General features: G+C 44.2%; 1 protein-coding gene across 1 annotated transcript in view; it reads right to left on the bottom strand.

Moving 5' to 3' along the window:
• The window catches only part of MYO16 (myosin XVI), a 440032-nt gene that overhangs the window by 144913 nt on the left and 268845 nt on the right, over positions 1 to 26274 (bottom strand). Inside the window, exons 22-23 of the mRNA XM_072976531.1 lie at positions 15232 to 15304; positions 448 to 600 (exon numbers count right to left, since the gene is read on the bottom strand). Coding sequence (XP_072832632.1) covers positions 448 to 600; positions 15232 to 15304 — 226 coding nt within the window. The remainder of the gene's footprint in view (positions 1 to 447; positions 601 to 15231; positions 15305 to 26274) is intronic.

Below are 26274 nucleotides of genomic sequence, written 5' to 3'. Positions count from 1 at the left end.
CTCACTCTACCACTGAGCTACACCCTCCTCCCCCCCTTTTTTTTTCTATATTTAAACTTAAAAATTTGGGGATAAAAAAGATTGTTGAGTTTGTTTTGTGATCTTGTTAGCCTCGGTATTATTTTATAAAATAGTAGGTCTGTATGATGTGCATTTGTAACCACACCAAAAGAAGAGTTTCAGCGACATAACCAATGCTCAGTGTTTTTATAACAAAATGATCTGATATTTCTTGTCATTTCAATTGATCGATAATCCTTCAAATGTCCTTTCAGAGGAAGGTCACGTGCGCCTCAATCAACATGGAAAGAGTATAAATAAGTTACAAACTGCCGAGCCGCCTATAAAGATACCCCCCAAATACAGCCCCTTGAAAGAAAACTCTTTGTCTTCAGTATATTTAAATGCACGTACCCTGGAAAGTAGCTAATTATATGATATGAATACCTGGAAAAAAAAATCCAAAACTGCAGTCTGGTTACCAGGAGAATAAGCGGTTTCCATGGTAACTCCCTCTTGTACACATTCTGTTTGCTCGTGTTGAAAAAGCACTTCATTGACATAGTGGTGCATCTTCTCATTGGTCATGTTGACACAGAGCTATTGTGGGGAGAAAGAAAACAGTTCACAAGAGAATTCGGCACGCAGACCCCCCGCTCCACACCCCGTTTCAGAGGGCGAGATGCAGGCTCGAGAACGCTCAGCGCCAGTTAGCGTCTCCCGATGCCGCCCTGAGAAGTCAAAAGAGCTCGGCTTGACGCTGCTGACTTCACACGGCCCGATTATGCAAGTGAGGGCTGGCCCTGAAAAGCAGCAGGAAGTATAACGACAACATTAACTTACAAATGTGGGGCCTAAAATATATGTGAGTTTTTTAAAAATATTTCCAAAAGGAAATGACGTTTGGGCCCTTGCCAACAAGTGACGACAAAGCTGCCCTAACCTCAGACACCAGGGAAAGGAGGGGTGTTTCCTGCCTCCTCATTCCTGTTGCAAAAAGGAGCACGGGGTTTGTTTGAGAAAGGATACTGGTCTAAATATCTCACTGCAGGCACCAAGTCCTGTGGCACAAAATTTTTACATTTTCCTCTTTCCGCCAGGCGTGCCCATCAGGAAACAAATGTGCTATTCCTTAATCTTCAAGTGCTAACTTATTAACCTTAAAAATATCTTAAAATGTTAGAAAATAAAATAGAACAACCCAAGTCTAGCCAAAATGAAGCCTTGCTTTCCCTCTGGGTAGACTTTCCTGTTTTTCTGCTTTTTTTTCAATAATCCAAAAACCTCAAAAAAGTTGTCTTTTCTTATCTCAAATTCCTCTTCTCCCCACTACTGAACTCAGTAGGTTTTTGCTCCCCTTGCTCCACCAAAAGTGCTTTTTTGGGGTCACCAGTGATGCGTGCATTTCTAAATCTGACGTTCAGCTCTGTGTTCACTGCCCTTGACCTCCCAGTGATGTCTGAGAGCCCATTCTTCTGCGTTCCTTGAGTGCTGCCCCCAGCGTCTTCCAGGACGTCACACTCTCGGGGCTCCTGCCTCACTGGCCAGTCCTTGTCTGTCTCCTCTGACTCCACCCTGGAGTGGTCCAGGGCTCCGTCCAGGGCCTCCTGTCTTCGGTCCCTACACCCCCTACCTTTGTGATCTCACGGCAGTTTCACAGACCATCCTGCCTTCCCATCTGCACCCTAACCACGACGTTAGAAACAGTAAAACCCCGAATCACTTAGAAACATTTAGAATTCAGTAACTCACTGAAAATAGAGATGAACAATTTATATACATCAAAGTTACTGATAAAAAGTTTGTAAAAGGACATCAGATCTCATTTGCAAAGGGAACAACATCTAAGATTATGTTTAACGTAAAATGTGCAGTATTTATATAAAGAAAATGCCAAAGCTTTTGTAAATCACACAAGACTGGAATAGTCACTGGAAAAAAGAAGACCGCCCTGGGCGCCTCCTTCCCACGCGCCTGAGTTCTCCTCCAAATCTGGTGTCATCCTAGCACCTGCTAAGTAGGAGCTCCTCTCAGACAGACATTTGGTCCCCACGGGTTCTCTCCAGGACACGGAAGAGCTTCCTTTGGGCTCCAGCTTCCAACCAGCAAGTCAAGTCAACGTCTCAAAGGACCAACGCCAGGACACGTTAACTCTCTGCACGGGTGGCCTGAGCCTGCCCATCAGAGGGTGGCTATTAATAAAGGAAGAATACAATACACATAGGAACAGAGACCCATCCTCTCACAGGTCTAGCTACTAGGAAGGATGGAAATGTGTGCGATTCCAGGGACACGAAGCAGTCCCAGAGGGAAGAAACGAAGGAACACATCAGAGTGCAGGGCACGAGTCAGCCCACAGGGGGAGCTTGACCTGAGATGAGCTGTCTGCGAGGAAGGTCTGCTCTTCAGTTCTTGCCGGGACCAGAATTTGGTGAGTAGGCAGAGGCAGCTCAAGCATCTCCGGAAACGGCGTGATTGGAGGCTGCAGGCAAGGGGCTGCCCTGATGGCAGCACAAGCTGGAGAGCTGAAAATGCAGAGGCTCAACGCCCGAATCTAGACAAGTTATCTGGGTGATGAATGTGCATCGATATCTCATTATTAGGGCAACAGGTAGAGAATAATCAATGCAGTAGAAATATTCCGAATAAAATATTTAAATAACTTATGAAAAATAAGATCCGAATACCACATATTGACATGCACAGAATATTCAAAATACTTCTTAGCTCCAGATCAAAAAAGGTGTCCCAGGGTCACTGCCCTTGCTTCCAGTAGTTTTTCTTGCCTCTGCTTCACCATAAACAACGGTTTCTGTAAATCTGGTGACAAGTGACTGTCTATAGACTGAATGAGCTTCCCTACTGCCTTCCATCACAAAGTAAGATCTAAATTAAAAATAAAATAAGAGCCATGCCACATTGCTGCTGTCTTGGAAGTCATTTTAAACCCTAAAGAACTTTGAGATTTGCAGACGCTAACTACCATATAGAAAACAGATGAACGACAAGGTTCTACTGGACAGCACAGGGACGTGTGTATCCAATACCTTGTGGTAACGCACAATGAAAAAGAACGTGGAAACAAATACACGTATGTATACGTACTGCTGAAGCATCAGGCTGGACGCCAGAAACTGACACAACATTGTAAACTGACTACACTTCAGTTAAAAACATAAATTAAAACAAAAACCTAAAGTACTTGAGAGAACTTGCTGAGACTTGGAATCTCTCTCTGCATCCTCTCTTCCTGCCAATGCTCCGTCCGTGATCTCTAAAATTTCTTGAGTTTTCTCCCTTCTATCTGATTGGGCCAGTAGTTAACCAGAACTTTCCCTCTCTGCCCCTTGACAAGATTCCTAGATCCCATGAGATATATGCAAAGCTGGAAGGTTCTTTAAATTTAAAGCTAAATGTTTCTTAAATACACTCACATTTTGCTGATCAATTCTCTGAATGTAAAAATATCAAAACTACAGTCACTTCGTTTGAGAACATACCATATAGAGCACTTAACTGTATATGCTGGCTGTTTGGGCAAAAACAGTTTGCATATAGATGTAGACCCATAAATCCCACACATAACAGCTGGCAAAGGAAGGGCTGGGATTCAGCATTTAAATATCATCTGAAAAATATTTCCTTCCTTGTACCTGATACAATGTAGCACAGCCATCCCCTAGAATTGTTCCATCAAAGCTAACTGGTAGCAATAGCTCAGGATCTCTGTTTGTTTTATCTGTGGTGTATAAATCTCCAGGAATGATTCTGCAAAGACAAATCACTTTCTATAAAAGCCCCCTGAGAAAGGAGTATTTATCACTATCATTTCAATCATGAATGAAAAACAAATTTCTGAAAGTAGTTGTTAGAGGAAAAAAATTTTCAATTTTTTTATTTGCTTAAAAAATCATAATTTGAGGTGTTTCCCCACTGTAATAATGTGTCAAACTCTAATACTGTAATAATTTCTCTACTGAAGATCTTAAATGCTATAAAACGATTTCTTGATTTTGGAGTAAAATATTTACAGTAAATGTCCAGAAAATAAATGACTCCATTATGGAATGAAACCACTGGAAAAGATTCTCTTTGATGAGATGATGTACATGACTGTAATTTTTCAAACTTTTTGAAGTTAATAAATGCATCGAATTATTTAAGACAACACAAATAGATCTTTTACCTCAGCAGTCTGACTTTAAAATGGCTATGAAAGGTGCACCTAAATGTTATATATTTTGGGAAATAGATTACTCAAGAAATAAATGTAGAGGCCAAGGAAAATAGCATGATGTGTGTGACTACGTGAAACAATGCGAAATCTGACAAAGGAGCCTGAAACAAGACCGTAAGTGGCTGATTCTCTGCTGTGGAAGGAATACTCAAATTCTATGACATTTATCTTTCCCCTCATCTTGAGATTCTCTAATTGAACACACTTAGAGGTGGATGTCGCACACGTATTTCATATAATTCTCTTACCATTTTGTATTCAGAATAGACTGAGGCCAGTAGTTACAAAAAGCACTTTTTGATGACAATCTGACTCAGTCCTCTTGCTCCTGACTGCTGACAGCTGACCACCTCTGTATATAAAGTCTGCTGCAGCCTGATTTCAGAATAAAAACAGACATTTTTAAATGGCTTTGTTTCCTAGGATTTTATTGAACCGAATGCTGGCTTTATTAAACCAAGTCACTGTTTTAGTCAGAATGGAGATGCCGTGTGTGTGTGTGGATGGAGCCACAGTAACTTTCTAGGGCTGGAAAAAGCTTTTCCAGTCTTTTTTTCCCCCAGGAAGGCACGCCTAAAGCTGTCTACCAAATGTTCGGTAACAAAAAACTGATTTGGCCTGTGCTTCTGAACAGAGCAACTCACCTGATTGCTCTCCTGGTCAAAATGATTCACAGAACATCCAGCTTCCCCACTGAGCTCTCCCGTTTTCAGTCTGCACTGGGGACGGGACTTGGTGACATGGGTGATTCTTAGAACACATCGGAAATGTTTACTGTGCATCGTGTTCTTTGTATTATGGAGGGAAAAAAAGAAGCAGTTTATAAAAATCCCAAGGAGAACTCCAGCGGGATGGGTGAAACTGAGCAGCCTGCGGGGTGATGTTTGACTTGTAGCTTCTATCAGAGGGCTGCTTCTGCAGCTGCCTGAGTACCTGGATTTCTAGCAGAGGAGAGCAGCGCGGGGGGCATATGAAAACCATAAGTAGAATGGTTTTCAAACTCATTTTGAAGTAATGCACAAACTTTTTTTTACCAAAATAGTTTGCCTTTCCTGACTCTAAATTGTTCAAATCGCTCACCGGTTAAAATACAAAAGAAGTGCTAGAAATGTGAATTTCAGACCCGCCAGGAAAGGCAGCCAAGGAGACGATCGATCGGGACACATCACCGGAGCAGACGCCCAGCTGGGGAGCCGGAAGACGCAGCCCACCCACCAAATGGGGGCCAGAATCACGAGGAGATCCTGCATATCCTCAGTTCACGTTCACTGAGCTGCTCTGTGTGCACACAAAAGGCTTGTGAAGGCAGATTAGTGTATGTACCTACAAGTGTGAATCTGAACCAAGAACTGAGAACATCGCTGACTTCAGTGCAAAACAAACATCGCTTTTACTTTTTCACTCCATCCATCAGAACTGTTCTTGGGTTTCATTAAATTTCCAGGTCTTCCTCAGTGCAGACTTGAATGTGGATAAAAGGTGAGTATTCATAAATGACAATGAAAAATTATTAAATACTGCTTAATCAGCGTGCGCCATTCTCTGATTAAAATACACGCTTTGTACATGAAGTGCTGTCACTAAGCGGTTGTTTAATAATAAAAATTATGCACCCTTTGAAAACACTCTTTAGTAACAGAACATTATTGCGTATCCAGATGGCCTATCATTTGTATTAATGACAAACTTAATTTCTTGAGTAAATTTTCACCAACTGTTCTCCCTTTATTTTTATTACTCAGTGAAATTTATCTGAAGCAAAAATATAATAAAGCGTGACATATGCATCCCAGAATTAAAGTGGAGATTAATTAAAGCTGACTCTAGTTGAAGGCAGAGCCCCAGGCATGAGACAGTGATTTGAAATCCTACCGAACATTGGAATTAACCAGGAGCTCTACAAAAAAGGCTGATGTCTGGGCCTGACCCCAAACCAATTAAATCAGAGTGGGGCCCAGGCACTGATGTATTTTAAAAGCTCTCCAGGTGATTATAATATGTAGGCCTGGTGGAATACACTGAGATAGATGCTGGTAAATACAATCCATTTAACTGATTTCCTCATCAATTTATGTGTGTGTGTGTGTGTGTGTTTGTGTGTGTGTGTGTGTGTGTGAGACATATATATCATGCAGTTATACTTTAAAGGACATTCGTTCCTGTCCAAAACGTCCATTAGACATTTGGTCCATACCGAAAAGTCCTTGACAGTTGGTCCTGTCCAAAACCATCTGGCGTAGACCAAATATGCTCATGGACATTTTGGATAGGACCAAAGTTCAAGGATTTTTGGTGTGGACTAAACGTCTTATAGAGGTTTTGGACAGGACTTAATGCCTACTAACCCATTTATACATATATATATATATATATGAGACAGCAGGAATGATGTCAGATTTGAGATACTCAGTATTCCTCAAGTATGTTCAGCAGAACATTAATTGTATGAGATGTCAATTACTATTGTCTGAAAAACAACAGAACTGAAGCCTACCGGAGAAACACTGAGCTAAACTAACACTTCCCTGCAGGACTTCTCAGGGCCTTGCCTTTGCCAGGGGTGCTGTGAATCTCCAACTTACTTTTTTTGAAGAACGCCGGGGGCTTAGAGATTGCTATATGTACTTTCCCCAACAAGTCAGTCATTCCTGGTTTAGGCACCTTTTCTGTAAAACGGCAGGAGTTGAGGGGCAGGGAGGGATGGTGATGAGGAAATAGTATTTCTCGGATCAGTTTCAGCTTTAACATTCTGTCATTTATGTTGCCAGCTTTGACTGAGCCATCACGGTAAAACCTTTCTTCTCTCTGTCCCTGTTTGGGAAAAGTCATGCTGCCTTTCTCCCAGCACCATCTCTCAACTCGACAGTGAGAAGAGACCGCCTCGGCCAACAACCTGACGTGCTTTGTAACACAGGAGCCGGCGCTCGGTGAGCGCGGGGCACGGTGTGGCAGGACTGCTTCCCTGGCCGAGCCCTGCACCAGAAGCCTCACCAGCAGGTTCCAGGCCCGGGGCCCTGCAGGGACCCGCCTCTGCACTTGTTTGTCTGCTGGTTTTGTTTGGTTCTCACCCTTCCTACTTTGCACCCCTTTCAGTAGATTACCGTTTCTCTTTGCAATTTTGATATCAAATTCCATGCAATAGGTTTTAAGCAAATGCAGCTGGCAGTTACTTCACAGGCACAATGACATTTTCATACAGATTAAAAAAAAGAAAAACTTTCTCTGTAACATTTCTTTCAGTGATTGTGTTACTCGGTGCAACACAGATTCACAGAATAAATCCACTGTTTTAATGAGTTTAATTCACACCCATAATCCCCTTTAACATGAACAATCACTATGCGGGGACCAGAGGGGTTTTCTGAAGGGCTCAGCCGACAATAAACCTATTGGATAACTTTCTTCCCATATTCTATTTAACAATCTGCTAACATCAGATTGAAAAATGCAAATTCTACTGAAATAACCGTCCTTTTCAAATACTTGTCATTATCCAGGATTGAATGCAAAGCTTAGAGAGACACTGAAGAAGTAACAGAGCCCAGAGCAGCGGCCCTAAGGTGTCAAAGAAACAGCGGCACGGAGAGCACTGCCCTGGGGCCCGATGGGTTGGTGTCAGAACTCCCACGCGGCCCCAGACAGACTTCGGGACATCCCACCCCTCTCTGAGGGGGTGGCCGGAGGTGCCGGCCGTCATCTAAGGGGGGGCTCCTGACTCACAGCGAGGGCGCGAGACACTGCAGCCACTGCTGAGGGTCGGCCGCAAACTATGTGGGCCCCCGTGCCTGGGCGGTGCCCTGGGGGCCTGCGGTGAGGGTGGGCTTCTCCCTGGGTCGTTGTCATTGTAAGAACTCAATTCACTCTCTTCTAAAGAGGCCTGAAATATATTTTCCACTCCATTCATTCTGCGCATGGCATTCTGTAACACTTCCGTTTAACGTTCTGGTGCGGGCAGACCTCGGAGGTATTTCGGGTTTGGCTCTAAAACAGAGCAAGGCAGCGGGTCACGTACATTTTTTGGTTCCCCAGTGCATATAAATGTCATGTTTACACTACACTGCAGTCTATTAAGTGTGCAATAGCATTATGATTTAAAAAATAATGTACACACCTTAATTAAATATATTTTATTGCTAAAAATATGCTAACCATCACCTGTGCCTTCACTGAGTCAGAAGCAGTAATATCAAAGATCACTGACCACAGATCATCGTAACAGATGTGAAAGCAATGACAAAGTCTGAAATATCACGAGAATTACCAAAACGTGGCACAAAGACACAAAGCGAGGAAATGCTGCTGGAAAAACGGTGCCGAGCCGACTTGCTCGACGAAGGGGTGCCCCAAACCTTCACTTTGTAAAAAGCCCACCGTCTGTGAAGCCCAATAAATCCAATGCAGTACAGCTCAGTATGCCTTTACTTCACAAGGAAGATGAAGCTGCACTCTCTTCCTTTTTCATTATAGGTTATTACAAGACATTGAACATAGCTCCCTGTGCTATACAGAAGAAACTTATTTTTTGATCTATTTTTATATATAGTGGCTAACATTTGCAAATCTCAAGCTCCCAAGTTCATCCCTTCCCACCCCCTTTCTCCCAGTAACCGTAAGATTGTTTACTATGTCTGTGAGTCTGTTTCTGTTTTGTAGATGAGTTCATTAGTGTCCTCTTTTTTTTTTATATTCCACATATCAGTGATATCATATGGTATTTTTCTTTCTCTTTCTGGCTTACTTCACTTAGAATGATGATCTCTAGGTCCATCCATGTTGCTGCAAATGGCATTATTTTATTCTTTTTTATGGCTGAGTAGTACTCCACTGCAGTATAAATATGCCACAATTTCTTTATCCAGTCATCTTTATTTCCTTGAAACACATTTTCAAAAGCTACTAACCTGAAAACGTCTAACCATACTTTTTTAAACATAGAATCCAATATTATTGCAAGAAGTACATTTAAATAGCATCTCACTATTTCGTTACTCTGTTTATTTTTCTGTAGAACCCCGAGCAGCACTATCCCTGGGTTCTGCTATGAAACAGAAGTAAGTTTCCTCATTCAGAGTTTTCTTGAACTGTGTTACATCAACAGCTTGGTGAGTTCCTGAGAAGAGTTCAGAAAATTCAGTGTCACAGAGCAGGAAATGTTTTGAGATAGAGTTAGCTATTTAATGTACGCATGGTTTGGGAAGCTAAATGTGAAACAATTTGAACAATAAAATATTTTTTATATTCATAGGTCAATTCATTGAGTGGCAAATAGTTCATATTGACACTTAATAGCTCTCAGAGCACATGCTATGATTAAAATTGCATGGGAACTGCCAACATTGGGATGAAAACAGCAACATCTTTCTCATTACGGTTTTCCTAACCCTTCTGCCATCCAGTCAGAACTGGTCCCCCTCTGCACTGCCTACCTACTGCACCGTGATGTCCGCGTGCTGCTGAGTGCCAAGCATAGGGTCTGGAACGTGGTGTGCATACAAAACCAGTTAGTTGAATGAATGAATGACAGAGGAGCCTGATGCAAGTGAGCCAGAAAAAAATGGACCCTTTTGGGGACCAACAAAACCCTTTCTTACAGGGCAGAGGCCATAGCCTCTCAGTTTTCCCACCTGCAAAATGGAATAATCGACATCAAAGGCACATGACATGTGTTCAGCTGACAGTCATTAATATACTCTTTAATTTATCTTGTATCATATCGAGGATAGTGACTTCACAACTAAGGATTTCATGGTATTTTTCTGAGATTGAGGTCGACAAACTGTACAATCTTATTTCATGAAACTTTCAAAGTCAAAGCATGTGGCTTTTCCCAAACTCTCTGCACACAGCCCAAGCCTGACTGAGTCATTGTTCACCAGGACTTTCCAGCAAGCCTCACTCTTTAGAAAAGAATTCGTAAGCAGGGGACTATTTCAAATCCACGAAAACTCTTCTAAGACCAGCCTAGACAAAGCCGAGCTTGAAGACAGGTCATGTATCACAATTTTATCGTCTGTGACAGAAGCTTCTACTTTGAACAAACGTGTTCTCTTTCCAAATTCTCTGGGTTCTTACAGCAAATTGTTGATATGCAATTTTACCAGACGCCACAGCTTCAAGAGTTTCATTACATGTAGCTGCATGTTATGTGTCTAGTGGGAAATTTGGGGGAAATTACTGAATGTTAAATCACTCGTTTCCACTACTCTGTTCTCTACGCCTTCGGCAAGGATCTGTAACATGCAGAGCTTGGCGACAGCTTTTGTGCAGCAAAGATATATTCTAGCATTTATTAAAATAATATTTATACAGCCTTAAAGTTCTCATTTATTTTAACTAGTACAGGCATGCCTCACTTGGCAGTGTTTTGTAGTGACCGTGTTGTTACAAATCAAAGGTGTGGGGTAGCCCTGCGTCAGGCGAGTCTATCAGTGTCATTTCCCAGCAGCACTTGCTCGCTTCATGTCTCTGTGTCGCCGTTTGGCAATATTCTGGCAATATTTCAAATTTTTTTATTATTCTTGCGTTTGTTACGGTGCCCTGTGATCAGCGATCTTTTATGTTACTACTAAGATTTGCAGAACTCTCAGATGATGGTTGGTGTTTTCTAGCAATAAAGGATTGATAATTAAGGTAGATATATTGTTTTTTAGACATAATGATACTGCACACTTCACAGACTAGAGGATAGTGTAACACAACATTGCACTGGGAAAGCAAAACAACGCAGTGACTAGCTTTATTACCGAATTCCCTTTGCTGCTGTGGTCTGAAACCAAACCTGTGATACCTCTGAGGTGCACCTGTACGTTATGGACAATTTTAAACGTATTCAGCAGTGAAGAGACTAACGTAATACACCCCATCTGCCATCAGCCGACTCCAGCATTATCGACAGTTACTACCTCCTGGCCAGTTCAGCTTTACCCGTTTCCATATTCCCCTCAAAATCAAACGCATCGGAAGCAATTCTCAGGCATGGTGTCACTTAATTGGCAAACATTTTAGTATAATTTCCTAAACTAGAAGGAGTTCAAAAACACAGCCACGTGACCTTTATCACACACAGCTTCTGTGAAGGATGATTTCTTAATTTTGTCAAATATCCAGATTTCATATGACATTAATTAACTCATAGCTGCTTATACTTAAGTAACCAGGATCCAGACAATGTCCACATTTTAATTGATTTATGTTGCTTAGATCTCTTTTAATCTACACGTCACCTCCTTCTTTTACATTCTTCTCTCTGCATTTTATACTTTGAAGAAATCAAGTCCCCTGTCCTGTTCCACTTCTCAGGGCCTGGGCTCTGCAGAGGGCATCCTCATGGTTCAGTTTCTCATGTTCCTCTGTCCTCTGTTTCTGTTAATTAGCAGTTGTATCAAGATGTTTCACTGTATCCAGGGTCTCTCCTTTCTCCTCCTTATTTTCTTCCTTCCTTCCTTCTTTCTTTTCTTTCTTCCTTGGCAAGAACTCCTGATCTGTATCTTGTCTGTGTGGTCTCCCGTCTCGAATGGCAGCAGGGATCGACACTCATTGCACAGGCTCACTGCTTCCGCGCAGCCGTGAGCCTGAATGCTCTAATTCTGTCATTCATTCTTCGTCCATTTGCAGTGGGGCCGCCTCAAGTCATATTTATAAATTGTAGATGGTCAGGATCTTTACCATCTCCAGGCCTTTCTAAGAATGCGATACATCTTTCCATTTTTAAGTGTAATTATGCGACTTTCAGGAGCATTTTATAGATTCCCTCACTTAGGTTGTTACTGATCTTGACCATGTAAATGTTTTCTTCTTTTCCACTATGTCTTCTAACAAACTATTCTAAAAATATATAAAAGTCAGTGGTTTTATATGCTGATTTGCAACTTGCTACTTTATCAAGGTCTCTCATGGTTTGTAGTTATGTTTTCATTCGTTCTTTTCAGCTTTCTAAATATTAATCCCTGGAACTAAAAATATTTTTGCCTCTCCCTTAGACGTGGTGCCCCGAACCGCTTTCACTTTTCTAACACCACTGGCAGCACAACGTGTAAGGCGACTTTTGTCTTGGTTGTCACCTTTCTGATTAGCAAGCGTCGCAACCTTGGGACTCACTGGCTGTGAAACATGGAAGAGTTGACTGGAGAGGCTTATTTTTCAGGGCATCAGAGGATGTTTTTGTAGCGCTAGATCCATAAGGGAGATGAGAGTTCTTGAAATGTAGGTGTCACATAACACAGTGAGTTGATAATAATGTAATGATCTAATTAATTACGGTGGTGGCGTCACAGCCTCCTGAAATGCACTTTGGACTCAGACTTTCTAGTGAGCCCCTCTCCACTGCAGCATCAAAGTACTGTTGCATTTTATATATTACACTTCTCAATCTAAAAACCTGTCTTCTTTACAATATATAAAATAGTTCTGAATAGAGATTATTTACTGAAAGTCAAGGAAAACAGGGCTAGCAGTTCCTATGAGCTGAAACAAATTCTCATGTAAAGTCTCACACGCGTCCATCTAATGCTTTAGAGCTGCCTGGGGACACTGAGGTGGGGGACGTGGCTGTCTTGGAGTGACTCTTAGTATCTCCCCAGATTGTCCCTGTTCTAAATATTTGTCAGATTTCTTATGGGTGACCAACTGTCCAGAAATACATACATTTATTCCTGAGCAAGAAGGAAAAACTAGCAAATCCACTAGGGAGATTCTGTCCTTAAGAGTTTACTCTTTAAGTTTCAGTTGAAACACAGTCATTAAGCCTGTATGAGACACAAAACTCTGCAGCAGACACCACTGCAGCCCCAGAGGAGCCGACCCCCTGGCCAACAGCTGGTGGGGCAACACGCCCAACGGAGAACAGAGCAGATGCTCATAAAGGCACCAACATTTTTCTGGGTTTGGTTCTGGATACAATGTCGTTCTGTTAAACATTCTGTTGCAAATTGTCAGTCGGATCAAAAAGGAGGACGTTCACACTCTATTAGCACCGCAAGAATCTAGAATGTATCATTCAAACCAACAGCCTTTCAAAAGTTCATAGGCAAATTTAGGAATTTGCTAGATCCACTGCAAGATAAGATTTAGCTTCACCCTACACACAAAAATCATTTTATTCTTCTAAACGGCTCCTTGGTCCTGCCATGCACAATAGTCAGGCAAACCCGCCAAGAAAACTAAAGGCACATCTTTAAAAATATTTACTCCCTTCATAATTTAAGTCTGAAAACTGGTCTTGAGCTTTTACCCATTAAGTGTCTAAAATTAGCTTCTGGTATTTAACAGAGACTTGTTCTTTAGATTTGAGGGGGAAAAATGCCATTCCCTGCTATATAAAAATCCCAGGCTATGAGTATATTCTAAAATATGTAATTAAAATATCTAGCGGCATGAAAGAATAATAAGGGACACGTGTAACTGTCGTAAAGTGAGTAAGTATTCATAAGACAAGAACATAAATGTTTTGCCCACTTCAGCTGCCGCCCAGGCCTGCAGGTGCTCGTGTCTGGGTGCGGAGGAGGCTGGGAGCCCGGCCCCTCGCAGAGGCCTGGACAAGACACCGTTCCACCTGTGACTTCTGCATGCCACTCAGCAGGAGATGGGGAAACCGGGAGTCTCATTAGAGACACGAGAGTCCGCATGTTTTGTAAGGCAAAGACGTGGGGAATCGATGTGACCACCAGGCAACATGCAGACACTCGCACCGAGGAACCCATCCCTAGAGGTGGCCTGCGAGCCGCGTTTACTCTCGGACCTCCTACTGGTCGCCCTTTTAACTGCTCTTCCTTACGTTTGCCACTTTTTCTTATTATTAAGCAATAAATAAATAGAACCACACAGTCCTCCCTTTTCCATTAATCCATGGATACAAAAGCATGAAGGGAGAAGAAACCTCTGGTCTCCTCGGTCTGATTCCATACGAGACTTTCTGCAAAGTTTTGTAGAGAACATGATTCATGATGATTCATCCTGGATTAAGTGAGTCAGCGTGATTTAGGACCTACTCTCAGGATGCTGCACCAGCTTTTTTAGACAGAAAAGGCTGCATTTTAAAAGGTTTTTGGGTGTTGCCATTTATGGCCATAATGGTATCTACCCACCAGTTCTCACACATGTGAGTGAGCTGGGAACTGACACCAGCACCTCTGTGACAGCCGTCTTGTGCAATCTCACAGCTCCGTATGTCTATCACTATCTTGACCTTACAGAGAAGGAAACTAAAGCTCATTATAGATTCTTCATCTTGGCCAAGACAGCTCTGCTAGTAAAAGTCACAGAACTGGGCTTCAACTTCACTCTAGTCCCTTATCCAGTGTCATTAACCACGCTAAACACCACACGTTTGAAATTCTTTATGTAATATAATGCAGTGTGGTTTTCCATCTTTCTACCTGCACCTTTTTCCTTCTCTGGTTGCTAACGCAACGTCTACTTCTACTCTTAACACTTAATTTTAAAATATACTTAATTTAACAGTATATACAGCAAAGTAAAGAATCGAGTGTTTTCCCAAGTGCCCTAAGTTGTAAGTGGACTAAAAAGAACTGATGTCTGTTTAGTCTGTTTTTATGAGTTGGCCGTAGTCGTGTGTATGTCACGTAAAGCCGACCCTACAAATAACAGCATTTGGCGTGAGACAGTATTTCCAGCCTGATTTTCGGCCCAGGAGTCTGAAGATCTCTGCCCTGATTTGAAGCAGAGACGCCCTCCCGTGTCTCTGACCTGCTGAAACAGCATTTCCATAAGCCCCACCCTGGTCTTCAACTAATACTGTCTTTTAAAACAATTACCGCAATTAAAAAGGAAAGACTGAGTGCGCCAAGACCACATAAAAGCGATGACTGTTTCAACCAACCAGGGACGTGGATTTGAAACACGATGGCAAAGTACTTCTTTTAATTACATATTTGCAAGAAATAATGCAAATAGTCTCCACTGAATTTAAAAGAGATGACTTATCGGTTGGAAAAACCATTCTTTTGAAACAAAATTTTAAAAGAAAACCCACTTACTTGCTCAAATTCATTCTTTTGAAATTCTTCAAAGCCAAAGATGTCCAATATTCCAATATCCCAGGTCTGTGCGCTGAAACGGAACAAGAAAAGAGTGGTCAGGCGTCCTGCACACTGCCCGGTGCTCCCTGAGGTCAGGGAAATCCGGCCGGCCGCTTAGCACATCCCTGCCTACTCGAAGTAAAAACATGCAAATGATTATCTTAGAGTCTCGTGAAAACCTCTAAAAATTAGGAGGAAAAGGTGTTCTTTTAGTGCTTTGATCCAAACAGACACATGAACAAAAATGCACTGATTTCTAAATGTAAAGTGTAACAAACCGTGGGTGGTTTAAAGTTCGCTGCCTCCTTCGACAGACTTGCTTCCTCTGCAGGAGTCTGCACCCCGATAAGGGGGCTCACCGGACGGCGGCAGCAGTGAAGCAAGCAGCCCCTTCCCCGCACAGCGTGCAGCGCAGGGAAACCTCAGTTAAGCCACGCACGGGCTCTTCCTGGATCAGACTGAGCCACCCCAAAATTGAAATCATTATTTTCCTAAAGGAGTTCTTTTAAGTAAATAACAATAAAGATCAGGAAACTTGGGTGCAAACTGGAAAGAAATCTAAGTAACGACTTCCATTTCCCATGTAAACTATCACGCTTGGAACACGGTGCAGGTCTGGGTGGTGAAGCACCGATGTGAACCTATGTTGGGAGTGAGGCAAGAGGAAGGAAGCTGCATGTGGCCCAGAGACCCGACCGCCTGGGGTCTGTGGGGACGTGGGGGCAGCATGGGGAGCGTGCCTCAGGTGCTCCTTGCAAAGAAAGCCCCCAGTGATTCTGGAGCTGTCACCAGGAGGGCATGCCCCCCAGGCCTCCCCCACGGCTGGTCCAGTGCATCAGCAGCGCAGTGCTGCCTTCATCTCCCACCAGCGGGAGTGCCCCTTCTTGATCTCCCGCCAGCAGGAGTGCTCCTTCCTCATCACCCACCAGCGGGAGTGCTCCTTCCTCATCACCCACCAGCGGGAGTGCTCCTTCCTCATCACCCACCAGTGGGAGTGCCCCTTCCTGACCACCCACCAGCGGGAGTGCTCCTACTCATCACCTGCCAGCGGGAGTGCTCCTTCCTCATCACCCACCAGCGGGAGTGCTCCTTCCTCATCACCCACCAGCGGGAGTGCTCCTTCCTCATCACCCACCAGTGGGAGTGCCCCTTCCTCATCTCCCACCAGCGGGAGTGCCCCTTCCTCATCACCCACCAGCGGGAGTGCTCCTTCCTCATCACCCACCAGTGGGAGTGCCCCTTCCTGACCACCCACCAGCGGGAGTGCTCCTACTCATCATCTGCCAGCGGGAGTGCTCCTTCCTCATCCCCAGGCTGCCTATTGTCTCAGGACCAAATTTTCAGATGCTCCACCACTGTCCACACTGCAGAACCCCGTTGGCAACCAACCTTCTGTATTTTGCTTTCACAATCAGGATATAACCATAATGCTTCAGGGTCGATGCTGTGTCACTTAAACAACCATTTTTTTTTCTTGAAAAAAGGCAAAGTAATGCTATCCTGTCTCTCAGATTACTTTCTGCAGACGGCACAGCTATGAGTGGCCAGGTAGGAGGGAGAGCTTTTTAATATAAACTTGCAAAGAGTACAAGTCAGTGAGGAAAGGGAAGAATCATTCCGTGGACGTCTTTAGGTTAACTGATCATGTTTTTTTAGAAGAAAATATAAAGTTAGCTTTGTACCTCACCCTATGTGCCCTGATAAACTCTACATTAGATTAGAGAGTTACAAGTTAGAAAAAGAAAGCGTAAGAATGTACAAGAAAACAAATGTGATCACTTTGTTTTCTATTTTCATTTCTGGGAAAAATTAAAGGAAAATGTTCAAAAGTATGATTACACAAATACTAAATGCTTTTGCAGATAAATAGTACAAATAAAATTAAATTCTGTCGGAGGTAAGTATTATTTTCAAATGCATCATCTTATTCATTTCCATAGATTTTTCTCAATCTATTGACCCACGTATCCAGCCACACATCACCTTCCACCCATCCATGCTTCTTTCCAGGCCGCCATTTTTCCAAAGTGCACAAAGAGACATTGGGAAGGATGTTCACACAGCAGGAACGAAGGTGCTGATGGCTTTGTCTGAGTATGTGTGTGTGTGCGTGTGCACACACGTGCGTGTGTTTCCCACATAATGACCTGCAGCGTTTCCTTGTAAGAAGCTTAGTGACAGAGCTTGTCCAGTTTTGGAGATGTTCAGTCTTGGGTAGGAATCCTGATTCCAATACTTTTTAGTTGGATGACTTTGGGCAAAAGTCACTTAAATGTTCTGAGCTGCAGTTTCATCACTTATAAAATGAAGATAACAAGTAACATTTACCCACCCAGGTGTCTGCTACAATTCGGAGGGACTGTAAGCAAAGCTGCAGGACCACAGCTGGTTAGAGTGGATCCAGTCACAGGAATTTGATTTAAAATAACTGCTTAAACTTGTCACAGAAATAGAGAGGACGGCTAAGAGAAGAACTATGAATGGCCAACAGGCAAATTAAAATGTCAATCTTATTAAAATTGTGAAACAAGTAAAACTTTCAAAATTACGACAAGAAAGATGTTCCCGTACACTTCTGTCGGCAGTGGAAACTGGTAGGACCTTCTTCAAAGACAATTTGCTTATGTGGCACAAAGCTTTGAAATGCTCATATCATTTGAACCAGTATCTCCACATGCAGGAACCTATACACTAAGACAAAGATCAGAAATGCAGTTAAAGACTAACAAATAATGATGTTTGTTGTTATCTTGATCATAGCAAGACAACAAAAAGAAATAACAAATACCCCACACTAAAGACACAATTAATTAAACAGCAGGCACTAGGGTGGATTAATTTAGTGAAACTGTCAAGTTAACAGAAAACAATATACAAATTCTGTATAAAGAGTAGCCCCAATTATACACGCAGGAGACCCAGAAGGAAGGTCAGCCCGAGAAGAGGAGCTAGAGATGTCCTGAACGGCACACATAGAGGTGACGCCTTCACTTTTACAATGTTCTGCACTGGGTGTTTACAATACTCCTCATTATTTATTTAGAAGACACATGACTCACTGCGTGTTGGGCATTTTCTAAGTTGGTGGAGGAAGGACAACAACTCTCGGGGCAGAGAGAGGAAAGTGGAGCCCAGCAGAGAAGCTGGAGAAGAGGGTCTGGTTTTCCAGGGACGGGAGGTGCAGCAGGGACCCCAGGAGTCAGGGGAGGGCAGAGTGCTTCCCGAAGGCCGCGTGCTGGTGGAAAGCGTGGGTGCTTCCTGCCGACCTGTGTCAGGCTCTCCCTCTCAGGCCCCAGGATCTGGTTCCCCGGCGGGCTCCCTGCTGCCTTGCGGCAGTGGCCCTACCATCAGGGCACCCGATGCCGATGGAAGCTGGGGGAGGGGGAGCATTATGAGCGGCGGGATGGCACGCCCTCCCCCTTCTCACAAGGGCTGTGACTCTGTGTTGACAGCAGAGTTGGGATGCGGAGGCCACCAGCCACACATAGGTGAGCAAGACACACTGAAAGGTTCTGGTCCAGACTCGGGAAAGCAGCTTATCAGTTAGGAATTTACAGTAGCGCATATTTGGTTGAAAGAACACTCTTCTTAAATAGTTTTTTCACATTTAATACATACTGGATTCTAAACTATATTTAGTTACAAAATAAAAATGCTGTCAGAAAAAAAGAGATGGGAAGGAAGAAAAAAACTATTGTCAGGAAAAAAAATCTAATGCACGTTTAATGCATTTTAAGGATTAGTCTTGCAACTACTGACAGACATAATGTGTTCATTTTTCTCAAAGACCTGTTTCATCATTTATGACTGAATGAATTATGCGTCTGTTACTGCAACAGCAGTCTTGGCAGGAGGGTTCCCAGGGCCTGCAGCCAGCAGGACGCCCCTCCGTGCAGCAGTCAGCACATTGTCATGTCTCTTATTGGTATCTCGACTCACACCACACACGCATTTAACTCAACGTCCAATTTCTAGCAAGAAGGAGCAGACAGAGGTCATCTGATGAACCAGGAGTCAATCTTTTAGGTAAAATTAACATATTAATGAGATGGGCTGCTTTAGTTCAAATTCTGCCCCAGAATTCTCCTGAGGGCTTTCCTGATGTCTAACTTGCACGAACTTATTAGTAAAATACACCACGTTTCATATCAGACGAAACATTAAATGCCAAGTCATCTGTCTGATTTTGACTTCCCCTCCAGGTGTGTGGGTATGAGAAGGGCCAAAGTCTGAATTAAGGAGAGTGTCTACCTTGGAACGTGGATGAACTAATTTTATCTGGGGTACAGAGAGGTCCGGTGATGATATGCACAAATCAGGTTCTGTCCCGGGTCATCTCCGGGGAGGGAGATTAACGAGAGAGCCACTGAAGTATTCAGTCAGTTTAGGGAAGAGCTGAGCCCTGTTTGGCACAAAACCCTTAGACTGAGCCAGAGCCGGATCAGCCTCTTCTGCTGACCATCGACGGGTCAGAACCCAGACAGGGCAAGAGTGAAATATCAGAGCATTCCAGACCTGCACGACCCGGCCGTGCAGACACACTGCCCCGAGCAGCGGATGGGTTTGCACAAAGGTTATGGCGCCAAGTCCCTGGAGAAGCTGGGCTCTGCTGTGGCGTTCGCCAACTTCATGACCAATACGCTGAAGAATTTAGTTAAAGTAAGTTTTGTTCATAATCAGCAAAGTGCACTCGTCATGGTGACTCCCTCCGCCCGTGCCACAGCTTGTCTGAATCCGGAAGGGCTTCTCCAGTCTGACGAACTTGGGACGGAGACGTGACTCCAGGATTGCGTACTTTTGGGAGTTCCTGCCTTTATTCATTGACTAAAGAAAGTACCTGGGGCTTATTATTTTCTGAAAACACGTCAGAAATTAAGGAAGAAGTCAGCAGGTGCTGACAAGTTTAATTAGAAGCTGGGCGAGGGGTGAGGCTCGTGGTCACCAGAGCAGCCGCCTGCCTCCTTCCATACTTATGAGGTCATCACACCAACACTTCTCTGAACCCCGTGACTCTTTGCACTTCTTCCCACTGGAAATAAGAATTAGAAGGTAAAAAAATACTGGAGATCCCTTGAAATGAAAATTGTAGCTAATCAGCACACAAAAATCCTGGGATGAGGGTGAAAACAAGAGCTAACGTTTTACTGATAAAACACTATATAAAGTTATTACTAATATATAAACTATATACTATAATATAATATATTATATATAATATGTAACTATACATAAACTAATACTATAAACAAGGCTAATTCTGACCTACAGAGAATCCAGGGAGGGAACGCCCCCTAGGGGCAATAAGAGCACAGAAAATAGAAGAGCACTTACCCCCGTCTCATGAGGGAAAGCTACAACTCACACCAGAAGAGCATTAGTACTTAGTACATTTAAAAATATGTGTCCTTATTCACTGTATTTAAAACAGTGATGCACATGTATGTTTAATTACCAAAAGCATCTTTAGAAACAAGAATCAACCTACCACACAATTCACTTCTTTAAGAGCACAGATAATATTTCGCTTACATGACTTTTCATTCCTAGTCTGAAACAGCCCTCATCTGAGAAGGCAGACTATTTAAATTATGACACCACTGCTCCTCCAAACATTCCAATTACAAGTAGTGGTTATGATGCAGAGTTAGAAACATGGATAAGTTGCTATCACAGTGAAGAAATCCAGATACAAAACCGTATGTATTGGGTAGGGACCAACTAGAACCGTCCCGCGTTGGTGGTGGAAGCTTAAATCTGAAATTTGAAACGTGGTTTGGCTCTGACCACTAAAATTAAATGCATATCAGCTGAAGGACCAAGAAATCCCACTCCAGGCAGATAATCAGGAGAAGGCGGGCGTGCGCCCCGTAAAAGACACGCACCAGAATACTCACGGCCGCTTCGCCTCTGTGGTCAGAACTGCAGACGACCCGAGTGCCCATCAACAGCTGAGTAAATGCCTAACCAGCGGCGCGTCTACGCCTGTTTTCACCGCTCGGAAACAGAGGAAGAACGAATTCCTGCTGCACGCACCGTGTAAGTGCGCCTCACACGCACAACATTCGGCAGAAGCCGGACATGACGCAGCACGTGCAGGAGGAGTCCACGCTGCCCTCCGCGTGGAGGTGACGTGTCACGCTGCGCGTGCAAAACCCCTTGTACTCTGTACAGGATCTGTGCACTGCAGCTAGGCCAGACCTCGATACAAGAGTAGAATAAAAAAGGCATGCTCACCAGGATCACGGCTACGCACGGGGGCAGAGAGACTCAGGGCTGGACGCTTGTTGAGTGAGAAGCACTGAGGTGCACATTTGCCTTGGCACTGCCATCTAACGCGATGTTAGAATGCGACCCTCCCTGCCGCTGGCCCCGGCGCCTACAAGAGGCTCAAGCCTCATCTGTTCATATAAAGACCTCAGTAGGGAAGAAAACTACAAACAAGATGACAGTGGCCCAGAGGTCAGGGAAGAGATGGAGATACGTCCTTCTGACAGTTGAATACAATTACAGCGGTATCCGCCCCGTTACCGCTTTCATTCATGTTTGAGGTTTGTCCCTCACCTCCCCCCATGTCTGCTGACTCTTCAGCAACTCTCTCTTTGAAAGCAGAGCTGCGTTTCCTGGAGATGCCGTCAGACCAGTGGCCTCAGTCCCTCCAACAAAATAAAGAGGTAAGCTCTTGGGTTCAGCCAGTTCTCTGGACAACAATTCTCTGGAGTCAGGAAGATGCTGGAGGAGGCTCTCTGTTACCGAGGTCGCAGGTGTGAGGAGGGGGGATGGCTCTCCTCAGGCTCACGAGGACACACACTGTGCCGCAAAGCTTTGCAAAGCAGCAAACCAAAACAAGGGCACAGAAGCGGCTCAGCTGCAGGTGACTTGTGCTCTGTCCCTGCTGTCGCAGAGGCAGGGAGTCAGGGACGAGTCTGTATTCTCCACGCCACACAATACCAAGTCGTGTCGGATCCCTGTGCCCCTAAACTGGGACCCTGTATCATTGCTTTCCCACCACCTTTTGTAAACTGGCACCTGTCAAAATAAAAACCTGTATGAAGACGTGGGAATTCTGCAGCTGACTTGCCTTTTCCAGGAAGTACATATCTCAGCCTCATATCTAGAAGATCCTTTGGTCTGTGTCAGTTGGTAGATGCCTGTGCGATGAAATGCAGCAGTAGGGGGAGGGGACAGCCCAGTGGCAGAGCACTTGTTCACATGCACAAGGTCCTGGGTTCAATCCCCAGTACCGCCATTAAAAAAGAAAAAAAAAAAAAAGAAAGAAATACAGAGAGAGATTCAGGGCTTGGACTGGGTTAACCCAGCGTGTTTGGGAAATTTGTGGTGCCTGATCCAAAGGATCCAAGCGCATCAGAGGACAGGCTTGGAAGGAGCGTGAGCTCTGAAGGTGTATTTGCAGGTCACATTTTAGCTCTGGACAAGCCTGAGGTTCACAGGGGAGACCGCGAGTCAGCGTACATGGCCAAGCTCAGGCAGGGGATGCTCAGGACAGACAGAGGGCAACTCAAAGGTGTAAAATCCAACAGGAGGGTCTGGTTTGGAAGGCAGAGGAAAGGCAGGATCCCAGCGGGGTGTGCCATCCAGGTGGGCTGGGCGCGTTCGGTTCTCAGGATGCCATCCACACGCTTCACCTGCAGTTTACTTCATCTTCAAAGAAGAGGTACGATTACTAACTACGGGGAGGGGAGCTCCCCCTCCGTGCGAACGCCCGATGTGAACGGTGGACAAGTGCTAGCAGGCACACACTGTGCTGCGCGGGGCCAGCCACGCAGGCCGCACCGAGGTCCCCGGGGGGCTCGTTAGAGCCACTGGAAGGGGTGAGCTAAGCGAGGCATGGCTATGAGGAACTGCAGGCGTCACTGCATCTGCAGCCTTTAACCACCACTGCTCCTAAGACTCGAGGATCCACTGAACGTGAGGCATTTGCGCCTGGTCTGGGCTGGCGGGGGCTGACTCAGAGGCACCCACCGTAGTGAATGACGCAGTGAGCCGCCAGCTATTTGGACGGGACTGGCATTCTCCAGCACACCCTGACTCGCAAGCACAGACTCACAGGTCCTCAAAGCAAAGCCAAGTGGGGGAGAGCGACGCCGAGCCTCCGTTTGCAGGCGCATGAGATGTGATGAGCGCAGCTTTAGAGACTGGGGTTTCATTAATGTTAAGTGTCAGGCTCGGAACAGAAATCCAGATCTCTTTATTTCTATTACCCTCTTTAAAAAAGTTAAAACCCAGCTAAAAGCTAAAACTCATAAACAAACTGCCAAGTACTTGAATATACAGGCACACACAGAAAATCTGAAATCTACGTAACACTTCAACCCACTAGCTGTAAACGACCCTAAAAAGTGCTGTTTCATCTTTTTACTTCTTATGCTTTTCTTTTCTTCCCCCAGCTTCACTGAGCTAGGACTGACGTGTGATACTGGATGGTTTAATGTGTACCGCCTGTTGATTCGATACACGTATACCCCAACACGTTCATGCTTTTCTTCATAGAGTTTCTTTTTTTCCTTCATAATAATTCTTTTTGAACAAAACCCCCGCTTTTCATGAGGTTCCTGCTACTGAAGGCTTTAGAGAGCGCTTCTGGATAGCCGTGCAACTTAGCAGCAAGTTCTGGAAGCCATAAATTTTTATCACCCAAAGGTTTGTGATTCTGCTGCCCATTAGAAAACACTGGGGTGGGGGAATCATCACAGGGTCCCTCCAATCAGTTACGAAAAGAAGAGCTGTCCTTCTAACAACCACCTTCAAATGCACATACTCACAACTTGTGGTTCGAAGTAGCAGCTGTGAAAACTGAATGTGGGGGAGGGTAGAGCTCAGTGGTAGAGCACATGCTTAGCACACGTGAGGCTCTGGGTTCAGTCCCCAGTACCTCCACTGAAAAATTTAAAAAATAATAAATAAACAAACCTAATCCCTCCCCCCCAAAAAGTAAAAGTGCAGGAAAAAAAATGGAAAAACATTACAAATGAAAAAACATTTTTTAAGGAAAATTAAATTAACTAGATAGTGATTTGTAACAAGGGGACACTGCTGGACAAACCAATAGCCCCAAAACTCAGTGACTAAAAACATCGAGTACTTAGAATGGCCTCAAGTCCCTTTGTCAGCGTGGGTGGCCGGGCTGGGGGTGCCAGATCCCTGGGGGTGGCTGGCTCTTGGCTGGCTACCAGCGTCTCTCATCTTCCGCAGGAGAGCCTGGGCTCCCCCGTGTGACAATGACAGGGCTCTTAGCAGATTCGTGCGAGGTTTTAGAACTGACACATCATCATTCCTGCTGTATTGTCTGGGCTGAAGCAAGTCACAAGGGCAGCTCAAAGTCAACAGGAGAGAAACAGACATAACCTCTTGATAAGAGAAGTGTCAAAGTTGTATTGCACAGGGCAGGGACATAGAGAAGAAATGACTGAATGATTGGGACTATTTTTGCAACCCACCAATGCCTCTTCTCTAGAGAGTGGCTTTAAACTAACTTATGTATTAGTTCACTCCCCTTTTGAATGAACATGGATGGAGCACCTAGCTTTGTACATAGAGAAGAAATGACTGAATGATTGGGACTATTTTTGCAACCCACCAATGCCTCTTCTCTAGAGAGTGGCTTTAAACTAACTTATGTATTAGTTCACTCCCCTTTTGAATGAACATGGATGGAGCACCTAGCTTTGTAAAGCACTCTGCTGAGAGCTGGAGACCCAGATACAAAGAGCAGGGAACGATGTGACTCTCAGGGACATGCCCATATACAGATATGGTAAACTTTAAATAACAATTTTTTTGAAATAAAGAAATCATTTATATTTTGAAAAAGTTAATTTTTAAAATTTTTCTTTAAAACTATGTTTTTTTTTAAATCAATTTTCTGACAGTTTCCATGGGGAGGCATTTTTGGAAAAACTCAGGTTTCAAGTCAACATAGGCTCGTGCTCCAGTCCACCACTTCCTGGCTCTGTGACTTGGGCCACTTACTTAACCTCTCTGAGCCCCAGTTTCTTCCTCTGAAAGGGGGAGGCAATCATTGCTCCCTCATGCTCACGTCAGTATGAACTGCAGCCACCCCCGCTCAACGCCCAGCTCATTCCTGGGTCGCACGCACCGGTGACACCCACAGTGCGCGCTCCGGGAGCCCAGCCGCACATGCACGCGTCAAGACGCGGGCTGGGGATGCAGGTTTAGTAAGACTGGATGCAGGCGCTGAGGGAAGAGTTAACAGCACAGAGCCGACAAAAGCTCCGAGTGTCCTTTAGTTAAAGAGCCCATGCTCCTCAATTAGGAAATTAGAAAAAGGCAGGTGATGTCTACACAGTGGTACCGGCATCTCCTCCCCGGAGTCTTCTTCAGGGAGAGGCTGGGTCTTTACGAGGCAGCATGGGACGTTCTGCTCCCTCCTCTGAATGACTCGGCCACTTTATTTATTCCGGCAGGACTGCCGCTGTGCCCGGGTGACAGGCACAGAGGGGCATAGGAAATACAGATTTGGCTAACTTCACCGAGCAGGAGAGGTTATCGGGGGTTGAAAAGAGGCCAGATGCATTTCCCAAGGGGGCCTGGCTATTAGCAATGCGGTGAATTTTATCCTCCGTATAAAATAGACAAGGTTTAGCCTCTGCACTCTTGGCTCAAGAACGAGTGAGAGGAGGCTGCTGGAGGGTTTTTATGAGCCTTATAAATCACTGAATTACTTGCACATTTTATTGAATCTATTTGGCTCTCAAATAATATTTGCAAATCACATGATAGGCATTATCAAAAAGGAAAAATGCTACTGTCTGATCCTAAAAATGCCATATTCTCACAGATGTGAAAGATCTCTCTTTTTTCCTCCCATCTCCTGAAAACACGCACTTAAAGGGAAAGTACATAGCTCTTTATTAGTTCGAGAAGCTGCGCTTTTCTTGAAACAATGTATCACCTTTCATGATTAATATTTATATTTAACCATCATTCTGTCCATAGTAGGTGGTAACTTTTATAATAAGGGTG

The sequence above is a fragment of the Vicugna pacos genome, chromosome 14, assembly GCF_048564905.1.
Source record: "Vicugna pacos chromosome 14, VicPac4, whole genome shotgun sequence".
Taxonomy (NCBI): Eukaryota; Metazoa; Chordata; class Mammalia; order Artiodactyla; family Camelidae; genus Vicugna; species Vicugna pacos.
This window is presented reverse-complemented; position numbering and strand designations above follow the sequence as displayed.